The sequence below is a fragment of the Salmo trutta genome, chromosome 17 (genome assembly GCF_901001165.1).
Source record: "Salmo trutta chromosome 17, fSalTru1.1, whole genome shotgun sequence".
NCBI classification, from domain to species: domain Eukaryota; kingdom Metazoa; phylum Chordata; class Actinopteri; order Salmoniformes; family Salmonidae; genus Salmo; species Salmo trutta.
The window spans coordinates 31,407,351-31,429,998 of NC_042973.1; the positions used below are offsets into that span (position 1 = coordinate 31,407,351).

At 43.9% G+C, this 22,648-nt stretch overlaps 1 protein-coding gene across 2 annotated transcripts; it reads left to right on the plus strand.

The window, feature by feature from the left end:
• The first annotated feature begins 1,629 nt into the window (after positions 1-1,629).
• On the plus strand, positions 1,630-22,625 carry elapor2a (endosome-lysosome associated apoptosis and autophagy regulator family member 2a). Of its 2 annotated transcripts, none has more exons than XM_029696502.1 (23): positions 1,630-1,807; positions 2,500-2,601; positions 5,301-5,421; positions 13,039-13,228; positions 13,329-13,476; positions 13,634-13,723; positions 14,004-14,109; positions 14,196-14,348; positions 14,531-14,619; positions 14,829-15,009; positions 17,138-17,266; positions 17,502-17,592; positions 18,532-18,634; positions 18,779-18,916; positions 19,046-19,303; positions 19,427-19,600; positions 19,709-19,895; positions 20,020-20,116; positions 20,282-20,383; positions 20,838-20,964; positions 21,081-21,259; positions 21,364-21,538; positions 21,760-22,625. In XM_029696502.1, exons 2-23 carry the CDS (start codon positions 2,509-2,511, stop codon positions 21,826-21,828), a joined length of 3,000 nt encoding a protein of 999 aa, XP_029552362.1. In that variant the 5' UTR covers positions 1,630-1,807; positions 2,500-2,508; the 3' UTR covers positions 21,829-22,625. The 2 variants fall into 2 exon arrangements, with proteins under 2 accessions (XP_029552362.1, XP_029552360.1); XM_029696500.1 differs by lacking the exon at positions 1,630-1,807 and adding an exon at positions 2,076-2,349.
• The last annotated feature ends 23 nt before the right edge of the window (positions 22,626-22,648 follow it).

Here is a 22,648-nt window from a genome sequence, read left to right on the forward strand (position 1 = left end):
CCGTGCTTCTTTCACATGCATTGCTTGCTGTTTGGGGTTTTAGGCTGGGTTTCTGTACAGCACTTTGAGATATCAGCTGATGTACGAAGGGCTATATAAATAAATTTGATTTGATTTGATACAGGCACGTGGAGGCCACACACACTACTGAGCCTCATTTTGACTTGTTTTAAGGACATTACATCAAAGTTGGATCAGCCTGTAGTGTGGTTTTCCTCTTTAATTTTGAGTGTGACTCCAAATCCAGACCTCCATGGGTTGATACATTTAATTTCCATTGATTATTTTTGTGTGATTTTGTTGTCAGCACATTCAACTATGTAAAGAAAAAAGTATATAATAAGATTATTTCATTCATTCAGATCTAGGATGTGTTATTTTAGTGTTCCCTTTATTTTTTTGAGCAGTGTATATACATGGGACGAGACAAGACAAAGGCAAAGACGTCTGACTGCTACACCATCTTGGACTCCATCACTACTAAGTACCAGGACATTTTAGCCAAAACGCTGTTGGCCTCTGCCAGGAGGCTGACACTTGGCCGCAAGTGGATCCTCCAGCAAAACAATAACCCCAAGCACTAATCAAAATCCACAAAGAAATGTTTAGTTGACCACAAAATCAACTATTTTGTCTCTGGACCTGAACCCCATTGAAAACCTGTTTGAATTGAAGAGGGCAGGCCATAAGAGCAGATGAAGCATATCAAGGATCTGGAAAGATTCTGTATGAAGGAACGGTGTAAAGATCCCTCCCATTGTGTTCTCCAATCTCATAAAACATTTTAGAAAAAGCCTGTTGTTTTACATGTCATTTAATAAAATAAAAAAATCTTTGTGATGTCTTGAATCAATGTGGAAAACTGACTGGATTTGTAAAAAGTGAATTTTGTATTTTTTCAACCAACTTTGAACTGAAATCTGTGCCCACTGGGCAGTGTCGTTATCGTCGCAAGGATAGGGTGCTAGAGTTTAGAGTGAAATAGTAAAGGTATCTTTTAGTAGGCACTAACTCCATGGTTAGTTGGAAAAGCCTATGGGGAAATGAATGGCGTTTCTGTAGGGTTTTTGTATAAATGCTGAAAATATGGCCTGTGGTAAACACAGGCTTGAGATCTTATAGGTTTTGTTCTATGAGATAATCTTCATCAGCTAACGTCACTTTTTGTGAATTTTGAAGCATTTATGTACTATTTGATAAAAGCACATAAAGGCTTCATAATTCACAACGGTAATGCGAACTGACTGATATTATCTCAAAGAACAAAGCCTATAAAATCTCCTAAGCCTGTGTTAACCTCAGACCTTATTTTAGGCGTTTATCCCAAAACCCTGTTCTTTCACCATTAATTTTCCCATAGGGATGGCTGAACGAACCAGAGGTAAATCATTTCCGGGTTTCAGGACTATAAACTGTCGAGCTCCAGCGAAAACAGGGTTGCCAATAATTTTGACCCCTATCCTTTTAAGATTTCTTTATTATTCTTTCTCTGAGCAATTTTATTAGTATAACATTATATGAATTACATTTTTTAGCATACAATATAGCTCAGTATTTTTATTATTTATTGTATAGGCTACAGTCTTTTTTCGCTCATATTTTTAAAGGGTGCCAATAATTATACACCTGACTATACATTTCCATATCAAGTAATTGGAAACTGTAAACCACTTAAAGTCTTTGTGCTCAGTTGAGTGAAATGGCCAATCGATAAAATATACAGTTAACCACAATTCTGAACCCTGGCAGTGATTTTAGAACGTGATGCCTATGTGAACGCTAGCTTTCATATATTCTACAAAGACAGGTAGGCTAACTATGGTTGTATTTGAAATAATGAATTGTTAGGTAAATATTCAAATTAATCTCAATACAAAACTGCTGCACTGATTTTGCTCTGTATGTACAGTAGGAATCACTGAGGTGTAAAGAATGGTAGGACTACTGTAATGTTTCATTCATGACACATCGGAAACTCAGTAAATGCGCCTAGGAAACTCGGGGAAACGAGTTGTGTGCATTCACGTGCTATGAACAAACTGCGTCAACCATGAACGACAAACGTAGCCTACAGTTAAACAAATGATAGTGTCGCAACACGAGGAAACCAGTTTCCCCATTTTTATTACCAGTTGGAGGGCCATTCAAATAGATTTTTTTGCATTCGGAAGCACGTATTTCCGACATATCATGAACGCGGTTTCATCGTATTTCATGAACGCGGTTTCATCGTAATAACGACTCCTCTCCGGCTTGCCTTTATCAGACCACCGACGTCACCGTCGCGTCAAACACCGGTAGATGCGAATTGCAAACGTACAACCAGAATCTCAAACCCATCGGTCGAAGGTAGAGAAAAAGGAAACCCACTTCAACCTAGACGTGATTCGGACAGCATTTTATACATTTGCGACATCAAACACTCATAACGTTTAACAGGCCATTGCTTTATGACTGAAATCTAGCCTACTTTGCTTTTTGACATCGCTATATTCCCAGGTTCCTATTATGGCTTCCCGGTCTTGGTTTATCGCTGGTAGCGCTCTCCTCCTCTCTTTTCGGCTGGCATTCGGGGCGAAGGGACCACATCCATGCACAGAGGTGAGATCCACTGTCAGGATGCCGATGTATGTGTTGTCGGAGTTATTTTTAGTGGCTGTATTTTCCTTGGGCTAATAATGGTGCATGCATGTTAGTGGAAAACACAAGAGTGTGTTATTTACCAGCTTATCCATTCAAATAGAGAGTCAGAAGAGGAGTGTGAGTCAGGGGCACACAAGCTACTGTGTAGAACAACATGAGCGCTAAACAGTAATCATTCCACCAACCATTACTAATACGATTATGAATTGATGACGCTGCACTTCCGGTCAGATTCATATGTTTATATAAATCACACACATACACTGCTTAGAGAGAGGGAGATGCCCTCCTTGACAACTAATTACTCATCCTGTTTCTCCAAACACCTGTCAGTCATGCAATCAGGTAGTCCTGCAGGATTTCTGTGGAATTGTTGCTTAGGACACTTGCACTGCTTAGGGCTGTGTGTGCGTGTGTGTGCGCATGCACGCAGTGTTCTGGTTTGTGTTGTCTCAACACTCAGGGCAAACGTTGAGTCTTATCAGTTTCCTGCATGGAGCTGCCTTTCCTTCCCACCGTCTCTCTCGCTCTCTCCACTCATCACCTCTGAGCCATAGCACATGGCTGGCAACAACCAGACGGACACAAACTCCAACTTACTGTCCAGTCACAGTGACTCACCAGGGCTTTGTGGAATCTGTGCTCTGCACTTCCACAAGACTACTATTTCTACCACCAGAAAACAAGTATTTTGGCCCTACATTTATCCTGGGGCACGTTGTCTAAACATCAGGCTGTTGCCATGGTTACTCCATGGATTATCAGTCTGACCAAACTCTTCCTAAAAAAAACACAATAGTTTCTACAAGCCAGAATGTTGACTAAAATTATATTTACATTTACTTTACTGGTTGTGCATGCTGTTTGTTCTTTTGGTGGTAGGAGGTGGAGATATCCACAGGGAAGTGTTGTCTACCTGACCTTTGCAGAGCCGGTAGGTTCTGTCACTTGTATTTTTAGTCTCTTCACACATCACATGTGATGCACAATATGTCAACAATAGCCGAACGTAGTCGATTGAAGCATGTTTCCTCACAATCGGCTATAGTTTAGGTTTGGCCACATTCCTCGGCCATAGTGTTGGTCACGTGCAAATTGCATCAGTATTGAAAATAAAAACAGACCAGCATACTCAAAGTAGGGCTAATAACACTTCCCTGTGGATATTTTGTCTCCAATTACCTCCTACATAAGGACAAAATCGGCAGACAACAGGTAAAGTACATTCAAATGAAGTTTATTCAACAGTCTGACTTGTGATGGGACTGTTCACAACAAGTGAGCCTACATGTTAGAGATGAGAGAGAGGAGTCTTCCACTCTCAGATTCATAGAGTAGGGGCATCCATCCTCCTGGAGCCACTAAATATTCATGTATTTGCTCTCGCCTTGCCCTTTAGAACACATCTGATTCTGCTAATCAATGTCCTGATGAGCAAATGCTTAGATTTAAGGAGTGTTGGCACAGGGCTGGAGCAAAAGCCTGCACACCCAGTAGCTCTGCAGAAGAAGGGTTGGCAGTCCCTGGTCTAGTGGAATGTCTTTAGAATGACACCATGTGACAGAACCTGATATATCAGTGCTTGAGGTATAGAACAATATCAGTTCAGATTTGTCCTGGAACAGACATCTCCTATCAGGTAACACATGACAGGCATGCAGAATGTAGACTTCTGTTGGGGTCATTGTATAGAGAAATATATCATTAAACTTTATGCCCTGATTTATTGATTGGCATGAATCTCAGTGGTACATAGCTAACAGTCATTTCTGAGAGAAAGCGAGGGGGAAGGGGAGAGTTTAAGACAGATGGTAGTAAATAAGGCAATACATTATTTGAAATCAATATCATGTGAAATCAGGTCTGCATGTGGCATTCATTAATTTGCATCAAAACAGTACTGCTGTTGGATACAAATAGCTTCAGTTTTGAGGACGAAACAGTGGTGTTACTGTAAAGCCCAGGTGTGATTCAACAACTTCATATATCTGTCATGTCCATGATGCCCACAACATGACCCCTTCAGCAGTGTCCAGACACGTGTGTTCTTCTAAAAGGTCAACATTCCTTCAACATGGCAAAAAGCATGTTGTATTTCACTCAATGGTTTGGCAATCATTGGTTTGGCAAATTCAAGGGCCATTTTTGGTCAGAAGAGTGATTAAACGAGTCATGCTCTCTACGATTTCCCTAACCATGATGGTGAACCACATACTCCACAGCATGTTTGTGTGTGTGAGATAACACTTCAACAATGTTCTCACAATGAAAAATGCAAACCTTGAACTCAAAAACCTTACATCTCAGAACCTTTAGCAAGACTGAAACGTCAAATTCCTACGCCTGGACATACAGTTGTCAGTGGTTAGTGACAACTTCTACCTTCATTATACTGACATAGGATCAGTTTTTATGGACAACTTCTATCTCGTCCACTTACCCACTGTGTGCTGTGCCTTGGTTTCCTGTATCCATAGTGATGGAATGGGGGGGGGGTGAAGAGAGAACTCAGGGCCCTTGGTGGTCTTGGTGTTTACTGACCTCCCTCTGTCCCCATGTCTGTTTCTCACATACTGTTCAAAGACACACACAGACACACTCAACCCCTCTCTCTTTCTCTCCATCACTGTGTATCCATGCTATCTCTTGTGTTGCAGACAGACTACTACTATGAATATACAGAGTGTGACAGTACAGGGTCGCGATGGCGAGTAGCAATCCCTCAGAGCCATGGATCCTGCATCGGACTGCCCGAGCCTGTACGAGGGACAGAGTGCAGTAAGTACTGTGTGTGTGTGTCAGAGATGTTTCTCACACCCTCTTATCAGCTGGTTGGAATTTCCTCCAGTATTCCACAATGACCTGATTGGCTCTTTGTCTCTGCTCCAGTCATAGCACAGGGCAGAGCTGGCTTCATGCTGGAACAATAGGCCAATAACCTCAGAGCTTTATATATACACGCGCACACACACAGGTCTCACTATGTTTACTTGTGAATTTTCACAGGGGGGGGGGGGGGACTTGCGCCTGACTTTGCTTCCCTAAACATCTCTAACTGATTCATGTCTGTGGAAAAGGTTTTATTGACAGACACTCCCCTACATGTTTATTTGGAGAGTGAAGCTAAAACTTTTAATTTGGCTCTATACTCCAGCATTTTGGATTTGAGATCAAATGTTTTATGAGGCGACAGTACAAAATGTCACCTTTTTATTTGTTCATATCTGTTTTCACATTTAGAAATGTAAGCACTTTATGCATCTAGTCCCCCATTCGAAGGCGTCGTAAGTATTTGGACAAATTCACTTATGGTGTATTATATTTAGTCAAAAGTTCAGTATTCCTAGCACGCAATGATTACATCAAGCTTGTGACTCTACAAACTTGTTGGATGCATTTTCAGTTTGTTTTGGTTATGTTTCTGATTATGTTGTACCCAATAGAAATTCATGTTAAATAATGTATTGTGTTATTTTTGGAGTCACTTTTATTGTAAATAAGAATGGAATATTGTATGTTTCTGAACACTTACATTTTTTTTAATGAGGATTCTACCATGATTACAGATAATCTTGAGTGAATCGTGAATAATGATGAGTGAGAAAGTTACAGATTCATAAATATCATACCCCCAAGAGAATCCTCCCCTGTTAATGGTAATGGTGCAAGGTTAGCATGTGGGGGCATGATCTTTGCATCTTTGTTTTGTTCTCTGGAAAAAGCTAACCTCTGTCTGCTTTTCTCTTTTTCTCTTTTTCTATTTAATTCCTGATTGGCCATTTTTCTACCTTGTCCGTCTGGTTGAATTAGTGAGACAGACACCTGGGGAAAAGCTTCCAGACAATTCTAGAGTAGAGCATTGTTTAATGTGACAGAAGTCACCTTACTAAAATCACAATTCAGACATGGTTCTGCGTATGACTGCTAAGGGACAATGCAGTTCAATTTGCCACAGTCCTGGCTACCTAACAAAGAGTCGTCACTAATTACCACAGCCACAAAGTCATAAAATACGCCTATTTCTACAATTTATCTTCTTATAACATGATTTTAAACCCCACTGCTAACATTATGACTAACCTTAAGTTAAGATAAAAAGCTAGTTTTTCTTTTCATTAATATTTACAATATAGCCAATTTTGACTTTGTGGCTGTGCTATCTAGTGGTAACCCTACCAGACCTTACTTCTGCCCCCCACCCACTCAGCAAAGATTCTCTGCTCTCCTCCATGTTCTCACTTCTTCTCTTCAATGTGATTGCTCATTGCAGTGGTGTATGACGGCGTGTTCATAGATGTCAAACAATCTGGTTTTATTTTTATTTAACCTTTTATTTAACTAGGCAAGTCAATTAACAACAAATTCTTATTTACAATGGTGGCCTACCCCGGACGATGCTGGGCCAATTGTGCGCCCCCCTATGGGACTCCCAATCACGGCTGGTTGTGATACAGCCTGGATTCGAACCATGGTCTGTAGTGACGCCTCTAGCACTGCGATGCAGTGCCTTAGACTGCTGCGCCACTCGGGAGCCAAGTATTGTTTTTGAGAGATCGTGCTTTGTACTTTCAGAGCAATAATTTTTCCATCCGGGCCGTCACGCTTTTTCGACATGGCATCTTGTAGTCTGTTTCTAGACATGCCATTAGGGCAACATTGAAGCCGGCATCCTCTACAATTGACAATGGCTGCACAGCAACCGCAATCATTTCTGTAATCAGCGCTGTGATTTTCTCAGTCCATCCCTTATCGCACTGCTGCCAGCAAGGGTTTGGGGCTCATGGTGCTCCCCTTTTCCGCATTGCATCTGTACTGCCACTGTAGCTCAATTCCACCTTTGCATTTCATCTTCTCCTACTTACATTATAACATTGTTGCGTTAGGTAGTTTTTTGTCTTTATGATAATTATCGCGACCTGTCAGTGGTAGTTTTGTTGAAATTTTGTTTCAAAAATGATTTAAAGTTTTTAGGTTAGGGATGTTTCTTTTTAACGTAACCAATCCTAATTTCGTTTAAATGTCACACCCCTACTTTGTACAACCTCGCCAACGCACGCACCCCCACCCACACAGCCCTTTTCACCAGGATGTGGGGATTAGTAGGTTTGTTCCCGTGGTTACGGGGAAGCCATCCGAGGGCTGTTGTACATCTCTGAGCTGTATCCAGCCCAATTATGGACCCAGTTACTTCCCCTCTCCTTGGTGTAAACAGAAGGTCTACCATTTTTCTTTTACCAATATAATGTTATTATCTCCTGTTTTGCACCATCCCTGACCTCTAACAAGCTCTGATACATCCCCTCTCTCACTCTCTGACACACTTCCAAATAGACGATTTTAGCATGTACATTTTGGTGGGGCAAACAGAATTTTTTTTAGATGCATGCCAGCAAAGCCACTACACAACACAAGACTATCAATACATGAATTGCACTATAACTTTGTCAAACGGTGCCCACAAACTGTTAGGGCCTACATAAAGCTGTTGTAACAGCAGAGCTTTCTTTTCAGCACCATGGAGTGAGTCCTTACCACTGCTACACCTGGATATCAGCGGAGCCTTGTCTGGCAGCGAAACAGTTCATTCAAACTCATTTACTGCCTTTAAAAAAACATGGCTGATATGGCTGACTTTCTTAAACAAATGTGATTTCTACTGACAATTGAGATGTACAAACTATGGCATAAGGGAATGAAGAGCGGATAAGAGGCCATCCATAAGACATTAATGAGCGAGCTAAGACCGACGTAGTCAATAGCTATTTGTTCAGCAGTTTTGAAATGTATAACAACAGAATTCAGAACATGGGCCGTTCTTACAGTAATCTCTCCTGTACAGTCGTGGCCAAAAGTTTTGAGAATGACACAAATATTAATTTCCACAAAGTTTGCTGCTTCAGTGTCTTTAGATATTTTTGTCAGATGTTACTATGGAATACTGAAGTATAAATACAAGCATTTCATAAGTGTCAAAGGCTTTTATTGTCAATTACATTAAGTTGATGCAAAGAGTCAATATTTGCAGTGTTGACCCTTCTTTTTCAAGACCTCTGCAATCCGCCCTGGCATGCTGTCAATTAACTTCTGGGCCACATCCTGACTGATGGCAGCCCATTCTTGCATAATCAATGCTTGGAGTTTGTCAGAATTTGTGGGTTTTTGTTTGTCCACCCACCTCTTGAGGATTGACCACAAGTTCTCAATGGGATTAAGGTCTGGGGAGTTTCCTGGCCATGGACCCAAAATATCGATGTTTTGTTCCCCGAGCCACTTAGTTATCACTTTTGCCTTATGGCAAGGTGCTCCATCATGCTGGAAAAGGCATTGTTCGTCACCAAACTCTTCCTGGATGGTTGGGAGAAGTTGCTCTCGGAGGATGTGTTGGTACCATTCTTTATTCATGGCTGTGTTCTTAGGCAAAGTTGTGAGTGAGCCCACTCCCTTGGCTGAGTAGCAACCCCACACATGAATGGTCTCGGGATGCTTTACTGTTGGCATGACACAGGACTGATGGTAGCGCTCACCTTGTCTTCTCCGGACAAGCTTTTTTCCGGATGCCCCAAACAAACGGAAAGGGGATTCATCAGAGAATGACTTTACCCCAGTCCTCAGCAGTCCAATCCCTGTACCTTTTGCAGAATATCAGTCTGTCCCTGATGTTTTTCCTGGAGAGAAGTGGCTTCTTTGCTGCCCTTCTTGACACCAGGCCATCCTCCAAAAGTCTTTGCCTCACTGTGCGTGCAGATGCACTCACACCTGCCTGCTGCCATTCCTGAGCAAGCTCTGTACTGGTGGTGCCCCGATCCCACAGCTGAATCAACTTTAGGAGACAGTCCTGGCGCTTGCTGGACTTTCTTGGGCGCCCTGAAGCCTTCTTCACAACAATTGAACTGCTCTCCTTGAAGTTCTTGATGATCCGATAAATGGTGATTTAGGTGCAATCTTACTTGCAGCAATATCCTTGCCTGTGAAGCCATTTTTGTGCAAAGCAATGATGACGGCACGTGTTTCCTTGCAGGTCACCATGGTTGACCGAGGAAGAACAATGATTCCAAGGACCACCCTCCTTTTGAAGCTTCCAGTCTGTTATTCTAACTCAATCAGCATGAGAGAGTGATCTCCAGCCTTGTCCTCGTCAACACTCACAGCTGTGTTAATGAGAGAATCACTGACATGTCAACTGGTCCTATTGTGGCAGGGCTGAAATGCAGTGGAAATGTTATTTTTTTTGTGATTCAGTTCATTTGCATGGCAAAGAGGGACTGTGCAATTAATTGCATTTTATCTGATCACTCTTCATAACATTATGCAAATTGCTATCATACAAACTGAGGCAGCAGACTTTGAAAATTAATATTTGTGTCATTCTCAAAACTTTTGGCCACGACAGTACACCAAGTCAGAACCGTAGGATAGATAAAGGGGGCATATAAGCAGACAATGAAAGGTCTTACAAAATTCAATGATTACTTTTCTCTAAAACAGGCTATAGGCTACATGTGTACCACCAAGTCGGAACAGTAGGCTAAGTTATGAGAGGGAAAGGGACCAAATTATTAGGGTGAGGCACATGGGCTACTAACAGCTTACTACACAACATACACTTAGTATTACTTTCGTAGCCACAGTATACATACAGTGCCTTGCAAAAGTATTCATCCCCTTTGCAATTTATCTATTTTGTTGCATTACAACCTGTCATTTTAAATAGATTTTTATTTGGATTTCATGTAATGGACATACACAAAATTGTCCAAATTAGCGAAGTGAAATGAAAAAAGAACACAAAGGCAACCTGTCTAAATGACTACAGACCCGTAGCACTCACGTCCGTAGCCATGAAGTGCTTTGAAAGGTTGGTAATGGCTCACATCAACAACATTATCCCAGAAACCCTAGACCCACTCCAATTTGCATACCGCCCAAACAGATCCACAGATGATGCAATCTCTATTGCACTCCACACAGCCCTTTCCCACCTGGACAAAAGGGACATTTATGTAAGAATGCTATTCATTGACTACAGCTCAGCGTTCAACACCATAGTGCCCACAAAGCTCATCACTAAGATAAGGATCCTGGGACTAAACACCTCCCTCTGGTTCTCCCTGTTCACCCACGACTGCATGGCCAGGCACGACTCCAACACCATCATTAAGTTTGCAGACGACACAACAGTGGTAGGCCTGATCAACGATGAGACAGCCTGTAGGGAGGAGGTCAGAGACCTGGCCGTGTGGTGTCAGAATAACAACCTATCCCTCAACGTAACCAAGACTAAGGAGATAATTGTGGACTACAGGAAAAGGAGGACCCGAGCATGCCCCCCATTCTCATCGACGGTGCTGTAGTGGAGCAGGTTGAGAACTTCAAGTTCCTCGGTGTCCACATCAACAACAAACTAGAATGGTCCAAACACACCAAGACAGTCGTGAAGAGGGCACGACAAAGCCTATTCCCCCTCAGGACACAAAAAAAATTGTCATGTGTCCTGAGATCCTCATAAGGTTCTACAGCTGCAACATCGAGAGCATCCTGACTGGTTGCATCACTGCCTGGTACGGCAATTGCTCGGCCTCTGACCGCAAGGCACTACAGAGGGTAGTGTGTACGGCCCAGTACATCACTGGGGCTAAGCTGCCTGCCATCCAGGACCTCTACACCAGGCGGTGTCAGAGGAAGGCCCTAAAAATTGTCAAAGACCCCAGCCACCCCAGTCATAGAGTTCTCTCTACTACCGCATGGCAAGCGGTACCGGAGTGCCAACTCTAGGACCAAAAGGCTTCTCAACAGTTTTTACCCCCAAGCCATAAGACTCCTGAACAGGTAATCAAATGGCTACCCGGACTATTTGCATTGATTCTTGGTCAAATAGCCCTTACACAGCCTGTCGGTGTGTTGAGTCATTGTCCTGTTGAAAAACAAATGATAGTCCCACTAAGTGCTAACCAGATAGGATGGCGTATCGCTAAGGTAGCCATGCTGGTTAAGTGTGACTTGAATTGTAAATAAATCACTGACGGTGTCAATGGCAAAGTACCATCACATCACCTCCTCCATGCTTCATGTGGGAACCACCCATGCGGAGATAATCTGTTCACCTACTCTGCGTCTCACAAAGACCGGGCGGTTGGAACCAAAAATCTCAAATTTGGACTCGTCATACCAAAGGACAGGTTTCCACCAGTCTAATTTCCATTGCTCGTGTTTCTTGGCTAAAGCAAGTCTCCTCTTATTTATTTTTATTTAACCTTTTTATTTAACTAGGCAAGTCAGTTAAGAACAAATTCTTATTTTACAGTGACGGCCTACCCATGCCAAATCCGGATGATGCTGGGCCAATTGTGTGCCGCCCTATGGGACTCCCAATCACACCCGGATGTGATACAGCCTGGATACGGACCAGGGACTGTACTGACGCGTCTTGCACTGAGATGCAGTACCTTATACCACTGTGCCACTCAGGAGCCTGAGTGTCCTTTTGGTTGTGTTTTTTTTGCAGCAATTTGACCATGAAGGCCTGATTCACGCAGTCTCTGAACATTTGAGATATGTCTTACTTGAACTCTGTGAAGCATTTATTTGGCCTGCAATTTCTGAGGCTGGTAACTCTAATGAACTTATAAACTCTGGGTCTTCCTTTCCTGTGGCGGTCCTCGAGAGGCAGTTTCCTCATAGAGCTTCATGGTTTTTGCGACTGCACTTGAAGAAACTTTCAAAGTTCGTGAAATTTTCCGCATTGACTGACCTTCATGTATTAAAGTAATGATGGACTGTCATTTCTCTTTGCTTTTTTGAGCTGTTCTTGCCATAATATGGACTTGGTCTTTTTCCAAATAGGGCTATCTTCTGTATGCGCCCCTACCTTGTCACAACACAACTGATTTGAAATGGTTTACAGGTGACTACTTCATGAAGCTGGTTGAGAGAATGCCAAGAGTGTGTAAAGCTGTCACCAAGAATCTCAAATATGAAATATATATTTTGATTTAACACTTTTTGGTTACTACATGATTCCTTCGTGTTATTTCATAGTTTTGATGTCTAACTATTATTCTACAATGTAGAAAATAGTCAATATCAAGAAAAACCCTGGAATGAGTAGGTGTGCCCAACCTTTTGACTGGTACTGTATATATTTATATTTTAGCTAAACAGGTCGGGCTTTGCCCCACGTGCCCTGAATGACAGGTCGCTCATGGCAGGTCTAATGACAGGTCGCCCTGAATGACAGGTCGCTCATGGCAGGTCTAATGACAGGTCGCCCTGAATGACAGGTCGCTCATGGCAGGTCTAATGACAGGTCGCCCTGAATGACAGGTAGCTGCTGGTGGTATACTTCTCTTATCTTTTCCATGAAATGTCCACTCTCTCTTTCCCGTCTCTCTCCCCCAGCATTTTCCTGTGAGGCGGGGGAGTTTCTGGAGATGTCTGCCCAGGAGTGTACTCAGTGTGCAGCAGGTACCTACTCTCTGGGCAGCGGTATTCGATTTGATGACTGGGAAACGATCCCCAGCGGGTTCAGCTCCCTAGCAACTTACCTTGACAATGGTCCCCATGGAGACGACAGCACTACCTGCAACAGGTGTGGGAAGGGGAGGGGTTTAGCTTATGATTTTTAAATCATGGTGTCGTTGCAGTTCTTGCATACATCTCATTAATCTCTGCTGTGTGTGTGTGTCCAGTTCATCGTGGTTTCCGCAGGGTAGTTACCTGGAGTCTAACAGAGATGAGTGTACTGTCTCTCTGATCTATGCTGTCCATCTGAAGAAACCGGGATCAGTCTCCTTTGACTACCAGTACCCAGACGGCAACCTCTTCTTCGAGTTCTTTGTGAGTCTTCTACTTCATTTTCTAATTTCTATGATATCTGCTAGTTAGGGAGAGTAAATTCTTCTCTGCAGTACCTTCCTGACCAAGTAGCGCTATAAATATGCTGAAGTGATATTCACAAATTTAAATATTGGTTGATGTTCTGGTTGCTTGGCAGATCCAGAATGACCAGTGTCAGGAGATGGACCAGACTGCTGATAAGAAGTGGCTCAAGCTTACCAGTCACGGGGAGTGGGCCACACACACTGTAAGAGCTGTGTTTGTTTGTAATTAAGTTCTAAGTCCTGGTCTTCAAGATCAAAATTGAGTGCAATATTTTGTTTTAGCCCAGCACTAGCGCACCTGATTTCACTAGTTAACTAATCACCAAGCCCTTGATTCATTGAATCAGGAGTGTCTCAGGTCTAAAGGGTTAGACAGCCTCTGAGGCTACAGCACCATCAAGTGTCAGGTATTGGGATGCTTTCAGGTTGTATCTCTGTGTAGATGGGCATTCTAAACCCAGGTCTCTAATGGGTGTGTTCAAGGTGAATCTGAAGTCTGGCACTAACATCTTGTACTGGAGGACAGCAGGGATCCTGATTGGAGCTAAAGTAGTCAAACCTGTTCTGCTGAAGAACGTCCACATAGAGGGTAGGACTACCGTGTGTGTGGTTGTGTATTTATTGTAGCTGTTCATGCCACTTCCCCTCTGTACTTAAGGATTATTTTCTCTCTAGGAGTGGCGTATGCGTCAGAGTGTTTCCCGTGTAAACCAGGGACGTTCAGCCGAACCCCAGGCTCCTCCTCATGTCAGCCCTGTCCCAGAGACACCCACTCTGGCCACGGAGCCAGCTCCTGTACCCCCTGCAACACCACCACGCTCTATGCACGTAGGCTCACAGGAACATAAGCATGCAGACAAGTCTAGATGCAGACACCTATACACAACTTGTCTTATTAGAGTTAGAACATGAGTTTGAGCAGCTTATTGGTTATACTGCAGTTCATTATCTTTTAAACATCTCTCCCTCTTTCACTGCCCCCCCCCCCTTTCTTTCCCTCTCTCTTCCAGCGGAGGGGTCAGCTGAGTGCAAAGCGAGACCACCATGCTCCAAGAAGGATTACTTTCAGATCCACACCCCCTGTGACCTTGAGGGCAAGGTGAGAAGACTAACTCACCCTCCCAATACCACATCCATTATTGCCAGGTTGCTTATGCATGTCTAATCCTTTTTGATCTACACAAGTGCCCATGCAGGGCTTAGCCATTCTAGTGCCTGTATCCCTACAATTCAGTGTCTGTGTCCTCCATGTTGGCTCTCTGTATGGTTAGTTTCCTCATCCTCCATGTTGTCTCTGTGTGGTTTCAGACGCAGGTGACCTACAGGTGGGTGGAGCCTCAGATCTGTCTGGTGGATGTGCCCGGGGCTGAAACACTGCCCCCCTCTGGTGACCGTGAGCCCTGCCCGCCGTGCAACCCCGGTTTCTATAACAACGACACTGCTACCTGCTCTCCCTGCCCCCCCGGGACATTCTCTGATGGGGTCAAAGGTGACAAAAATACCCCTTTCTCCCATGTCCTCTTCTATCTCTCTTGTCTTCCTTCTCTCTTGTCCTCCATCTGACTGGCAGCCCCCAGGTGGTAAGGGTAGTTAACAACACATCTGCCACACTGATCCTCAACACAGGGGCCCCTCAGGGGTGTGTGCTCAGTCCCCTCCTGTACAGTCGTGGCCAAATGTTTTGAGAATGACACACATATTAATTTCCACAAAGTTTGCTGCTTCAGTTTCTTTAGATATTTTTGTCAGATGTTACTATGGAATACTGAAGTATAATTACAAGCATTTCATAAGTGTCAAAGGCTTTTATTGACAATTACATGAAGTTGATGCAAAGAGTCAATATTTGCAGTGTTGACCCTTCTTTTTCAAGACCTCTGCAATCCGCCCTGGCATGCTGTCAATTAACTTCTGGGCCACATCCTGACTGATGGCAGCCCATTCTTGCATGCTTGGAGTTTGTCAGAATTTGTGGGTTTTTGTTTGTCCACCCGCCTCTTGAGGATTGACCACAAGTTCTCAATGGGATTAAGGTCTGGGGAGTTTCCTGGCCATGGACCCAAAATATCAATGCAATCTTACTGGCAGCAATATCCTTGCCCGTGAAGCCCTTTTTGTGCAAAGCAATGATGACGGCACATGTTTCCTTGCAGGTAACCATGGTTGACCGAGGAAGAACAATTATTCCAAGCACCACCCTCCTTTTGAAGCTTCCAGTCTGTTATTCGAAGTCAGTCAGCATGACAGAGTGATCTCCAGCCTTGTCCTCATCAACACTCACAGCAGTGTTAACGAGAGAATCACTGACATGATGTCAGCTGGTCCTTTTGTGGCAGGGCTGAAATGCAGTGGAAATTGTTTTTTTGTGATTCAGTTCATTTGCATTGCAATTAATTGCAATTCATCTGATCACTCGTCATAACATTCTGTAGTATATGCAAATTGCCATCATACAAACTGAGGCAGCAGACTTTGTGAAAATGTATATTTGTTTCATTCTCTTTTGGCCACGACTGTACTCCTTATTTACCCGTGATTGCATGGCCAAGCACGACTCCAACACCATCATTAAGTTTGCCGACAACGATGAGGAGGTTTAAGACCTAGCTGTGTGGTGCCAACTACTCCCTCAATGTGATCAAGATAAAGGAGATGATCATGGACTACAGGAAAAGGAGGGCCGAGCATGTCCCCATTCTCATCGAGAACGAACTGTAATGGTCCAAACACATCATGATAGTCGTGAAGAGGGCTCAACAACACCCATTTCCCCCTCAGGAGACTGAAAAGATTTGTCTTGACTCATGACTCATGATCCTCAAAAAGTTCTACAGCTGCACCATCGAGAGCATCCTGACTGGTTGCATCACCGCCTGGTATGGCAACTGCTCGGCATCCGACTGCAAGGCACTACAGAGGGTAGTGCGTACAGCCCAGTACATCACTGGACCTCTATACAAGGCGGTGTCAGAGGAAGGTCCTAAAAGTTGCCAAAGACTCCAGCCACCCTAGTCATAGACTGTTCTCTCTGCTACCAAAGGGCAACCAGTACCGGAGTGCCAAGTCTAGGTCCAAAAGGCTTTTTAACAGCTTCTACCACCAAGCCATGAGATCCTGAACGGCTAACCAAATCGCTACCCGGACTATTTGCATTGACACCCCCCCCCCCCCCTTGCCATTTTTACGCTGCTGCTACTCTCTGTTTATTATGTATGCATAGTCACTTTACCTCTACCTCCATATACACATTACCTCAATTACCTCAACTAACCTGTGCCCTCGGACATTGACTCTGTACCGGTACCCCCGTATAAAGCCTCGTTACTATTATTTTATTGTTGCTATTAAATTATTTCATATTTTTCAATTTCCTTATTTTTTTCATTTGTATTTATTTATTGTTTATTTAGTAAGCACTTATTTTTCTTAACTGCATTATTTAAGGGCTCGTAAGTAAGCATTTCACTAAGGTTTTATTCGGCCATGTGACAAATAGAATTTGATTTGAGTTTTTTATTTGAGTTTTTTTTTAAATTTGATTTTTGCATTGCCCAATGGGATCAGTTTTTTTTTTTGCCGTTTGCTTTCCTAAATTATGATCTCTACCTCTCTCCCAGCGTGTGAGTCGTGTCCTGCGGGTACTGAGCCTGCTGTAGGTTATCAGTATAAGTGGTGGAACGTCCTTCCGACCAGCATGAAGACATCCTGCTTCAATGTGGGAAACTCCAAGTGTGACGGCATGAATGGTGGGTGCAGCTGCTCTCTCTGAGGCCTAGAGGGCGCTGTTGCTCTTTACTTTTGTTGACATGTTCCCGTTAGGCCAGGATAAGAATTAAGAGGGGGTAGTTCTCTAGGAGGAGGGTTGTGTACCCCTGTCTTAGGCACTTTAACATAATGCACAGGCCACATTTGAATGAAATAGTCAGGGAAGATCCCAGTATGTCTGCATGTGGTGTGTGTTCTGACGTATCTCTCCATCAGGATGGGAGGTGGCGGGGGATCATATCCGTAGTGGAGCAGGGGGCTCTGATAACGACTACCTCATTCTCAACCTCCATGTACCTGGCTTTAAGTGAGTCCCATCATCTCAATCTGTCTCTTATTGTCACGATACCAACATTTTACTAACGATACCAGGCAAAGTATCACGATACCAAGTAGTATCGCGAAACCGCTGGAAAAATAATTCGGAGTGGCATAGCGTCCTGTTCGCCCCTTCCCCCGGACACTTCTTCCCGTTTTCTAAACGTTCTGTGCATGTGCAACGCATAACATGTCATGTTGAATAATTTAACTTCACACCATTCAGTGTATAATAGAATACCGCATAGAATGGCTGATTTACAAAGGTCTACCTGTGATTTGGCTGGAAGAATGGAAAGAAGGAATATAAATGCATAATGATCTGCAGGTCATTGTGGAAGTAAGGGAAAACACTGCATGAAACCACCTTTACTCTTCAGTTAACACAAACCAATAGTTAGCTACCTGACCTAGTTTAAAATGGACCGTGACAAAGTTTGTGAAATTATATCAAATGTGCTAGAAGGAAATAAGGTAGCTCTGGTTATATGGATCATATTTGTTTAATGGTTTGGCCTTAAGACCAGCTGTTTTCTTCTCTGTAAAGCTGCAAGCATGCCTGTCCATTGTTCCTCTATGACACTCGGGGGCTGCAGGACAGCGAACCTCCAAAGTCTACTGAGACTGACCTGTGCTCTTGGTTATAGCAGGCGATGAAATGATACAATGTATCAACTTTGCTTGCTCTGTGCACTGCTGCAATGTATCAAATGTAACAACAGTTGACTCATCAGGGACTGCACATTTTGGTAGTATCATATGAAGCGGTACTACGGTATTCTAAAATGTTGCTATCGTAAGTATTGTTTTGGTATCATGATATTACCGTGTCACCGGTATACCGTGCAACACTACTCTCTTGCTCTCTCCCTTCCCCTCTCCTTCTATGTGTGTGTGTGTGTGTGTGTGTGTGTGTGTTTGTTTTCAGGCCTCCTACATCAGCCACAGGTGGTGCGGGGACAGAGTTTGGCCGTATCAGCTTTGAGTTTGAGATGGTGTGTACAGCTGACTGTGAGCTGTACTTTATGATGGTGAGAACAACACCAGATAAAGAAAAACCCACACTCAATGCAAAAAGTATACAAGCATCTAGAAAAGTGTTTGGACATTTCTATTCCTTTTAAAATGTGCACTACTTTTGAACGGTGTAAAGTTAATTACGTCACTGTGTGTAGGATGTAAACAGGAAGAGTACAAGGGTGGTGGCGTCATGGGAGGGCGGTAAGGTCAGACAGTCCTACACACACATTATGACCAAGAACGCCTCTGTGTCATACACCTGGGCCTTCCAGAGGACCAACCAGGCCTCTGACGTAAGCACACGCCCCCCCCCCCACACACACACACACACACACACACACACTGTATACAAACTTGGATACGCACTAATGTATACAGACACAATCATATACTAGTAGTGCATTCTCTCTCTCTCTCTCCAGGTGCGTCAGAACGTGAACAACGTGGCGCGTATCTACTCCATCTCAGTGAGTAACGCTGTAGACGGTGTGTCGTCGGCGTGTCAGACCTGTGCCCTCCTCTCCCAGCCCTCCGGCTCGCTGTGTGTGCCCTGCCCTCCAGGACATTACATACACACCAGCCAGTGCACCGAGTGCCCCCCCAACACACACCTCACCTCACACAGCACCCTGGGCCCAGAGGCCTGCAAACCCTGTGGACCATCCAGCAAGAGCAACAAGGTGTGTGTTTAGTTGATATCAGTGTCACACCAAGCGTGTGTTTATGTGTGTCGAGGTTGCTGAATAAAAGTGTGTGTCCATTGTTGATTCCCCCAGTGCGAAACTGAATGTTTGTTTTTTCAGGAGCACAGCAGGTGCTACAGTGACTGTGTGTTCTCCTACTCTGAGAACAACGTGTCTCTGAGTTTTGACTACAGTTCCCTGGGCTCTGTTAGAACACTGATGAACGGACCCAGTTTTACCACCAAAGGAACCAAATACTACCATCTTTTCAACATCAGCCTCTGTGGAGGAGAGGTACATACACACACACACACACACACACACACACACACACACACTGATTTAACAATATTTGCAACCTACAATTAGTTTGTGATCCTGAATTGTGCTTTAAATTCTCAGGGTAGAAGGGCTGTGTGTACAGACAACGTGACAGACCTTTCCAGCGCCGATTCTCAGAAAGAGACAGGGGAACCAGCCAATGCGGTGGAGACTTTAATCTGTCAATCAACCATTATCCCCTCGAGTGGGCGGGGCTTCCACACAGCACTATCCTCTCAGTCCATCAGCCTAGCAGACACCTTCCTGGGTGAGTACACATCACACACACACACACACACACACACACACACATACACATTTTCCTTGTAACCTGATGCCGATCTTTGTCGCTGGTGTATAGTAGGCGTTAATTTATTGATGAATGTGTGTAGGAGCGACAGTGGCCTTGACTCTGGATGGAGTCAAGGCAAGACCAGACCTGTTCCCACAGACCACCAACAAAGTCCCTGACGTCAACTTCTTCTACCGGTAATTTATCTTTTCTACATCCTAAAACACAAATTCTAAAACATAACTACTTCTGTGAATTGTGTTTTTGGGGCCCAAGTAAAGGTTTGGGGTAGTATTTAGTTGCTCTTAATCAGTAGCACCCTGTTGTTTTTTTAACAAAAATGTTGTGCTTCTATTGGATAGTTCTCTGGAGGTGACCTCGTCATGTGATAAAGGTCGTAACGTGGTGGTGACGCTTCGCTGTAACCCGGATAGAAGCACACAAGGAGAACTCACAGTACCCAGGTACTGTCTGTCTCCTTTCCTCTCTTCTTGCCCCTCTCTTTCTTTCTTTCTTTATTTCTTTCTTTATTTCTTTCTTTATTTCTTTCTTTCTTTCTTTCTCTTTCTGTCTTGCTCTGAAACTGCAGCCTCAAAGGAGATTACTAGTAAAAGGAGAGACTTAAAAGAAGTCCAAGCTCGAAATGAACTGCAAGCTCAATTCACAGAAACTCTGCATCCTCTTGTGACTGTTAAATTAGTAAGAAGTTTGCTTTTACTCCCAGGCAGCTAGTTATCTAACTCTGTGTGATGGATATTCATGCGGCGTGCTGGGGGAACACGAGAAGCTGAGAACAAACACATGGATTTATCACTCAGATTTGATCGGATTTGATCAGATTACATCTCATTGAAACTGTCCTTATAACGTAAAAGTTAGATTAGTACATTGTAGTAACAGTATGTTTCTCTGTTGTAGTCAGTGTCCGGCAGGGACGTGTGATGGCTGTACCTTCCACTTCCTGTGGGAGAGCTCGGGGGCGTGTCCTCAGTGCACATCCACAAACTACCACCAGATAGAGGGAGCCTGCAAGGGAGGACTACAGGTGCGTGTTTTAATAATCGATTACCTGCAAGGAGCTGCTATCTGCTCTCACTCTGAATCCTTTAGATAAAATGTATTTCATAGCATTACACATGTTCACTGTCTCCCTCTCCCCAGGACACTCTGTATGTGTGGACTGAGCCAAAGCGGTGTGTAGGAGGGGTGTCCCTCCCGGAGAAGAAGACCTGGCCGTGTGAGAGCATGGACTTCTTGGTAAAGATGGGAGCGACGATAGGAGCCTTCACCGCCGCACTGCTCTTCTCCATCACCTGCTATTTCTGGAAGAAGAACAAGAGGTAGGAACTCATGTATTCATTCATACATATGTCTGGAAGAAGAACTAGAGTAGTACTGAAGATTGGTGATTTTTCTAAGTCCCGCCTACCCCTGACTCTGGTAGGCTGGAGTTTAAGTACTCGAAGCTGGTAATGTCGGCCAATAAGGAGTGTGAACTGCCGGGGGCAGACAGCTGTGCCGTGATGGAGGGAGAGGAGAATGAAGGAGAGATGGAGGATGAGGTGGTCTACTCCAAAAAAACATCCCTGATACGCAAACTCAAAGCCATCGCATCTAGGGTAAGAGTCAGAACCACTATGCAGTTATGCTGAAATCAAACTACATTACCTACAGTGCGTGTGTGTGTGTGTGTGTGTGTGTGTGTGTGTGTGTGTGTGTGTGTGTGTGTGTGTGTGTGTGTGTGTGTGTGTGTGTGTGTACACTTGCGAGTGCAGAATCTGTTTCTCCCCTGGTAATTCCAGTTCATGGACTAACGTGTCTCTGTATATTTCATCCACAGGGAAACAAGAGAAGCTATGAAAATGTCCAGTTGAACTCCTCACAGTCAAACGGGTTGGTGTGGGGGTGAAGAAGGAGAACAAGAGAGACTCCCCCCCCCCCCCCCCAGAGAGACTTCTTCAACATATCTCCATGTTGAGGGTTTGAACCCTTAACACACACACACTCAGAACATACATAGACACATGCAGAGTACACACCCAGAATGCATGCTCACTGACAAAAACATGTGAGAGGACATTACACCCATCTGGTCTTATCCCTGGAATGGTGTGTGTGTATGGGTGGATTGCTGGAATATGGGCGGTGTGATTTAAACGGGTGTGTGTGGTGGGGTATATGGGTGGTGTGTCGGTTCTGCTTAGGTAGAGAAGAGAACCTGTATGTGGGATGTTTTTTGTGCTGTTTTCCGTCACTCTGTTGTTAGGTTGCTTTGGCGGCCATGTTGTTTTCCCTCAGGTGTTTTGTCCTCTGAGACCAACCTCACATCAACCCGTAGGCTCCTTCTCAATAAGAGGAAAGAAACGGTGTTCCATAGTGCCCTCTGAAAGGCTGGGTGGAATTTTTGCATGTTGGCACCTGTCTAATCCTTTGAGATCTACAGAAATCCACACATAGCCCTAAATACCCGGCACACACACACACACACCCTATTACAGTCTCATTTTAGTCTGACCTGCACCACCCTTTACCCATTTGTTCTGTTTGTAGGCTTTGGGTTACCATGGTGATGGTGGAATGTCCTTCACTCTCTCTTAGTCCAATCAGGAGTGGCGATGTTACATTATCCATATGATGATATGATGCTGACTGCCTTTCTGTTATTTAAAGTGAAATAAACTATATTGTATTTGTGTACACTTTCAATCTGAACAGATTGCTTCCAATGA

Coding starts and splice junctions, on each gene's coding strand:
- elapor2a (XM_029696500.1), top strand. CDS start 2,302: ATGCGAATTGCAAACGTACAACCAGAATCTCAAACCCATCGGTCGAAG. Junction 2,602..5,300: donor GACCACATCCATGCACAGAG/GTGAGATCCACT, acceptor CTTGTGTTGCAG/ACAGACTACTACTATGAATA. Junction 13,477..13,633: donor ACCTCTTCTTCGAGTTCTTT/GTGAGTCTTCTA, acceptor GTTGCTTGGCAG/ATCCAGAATGACCAGTGTCA.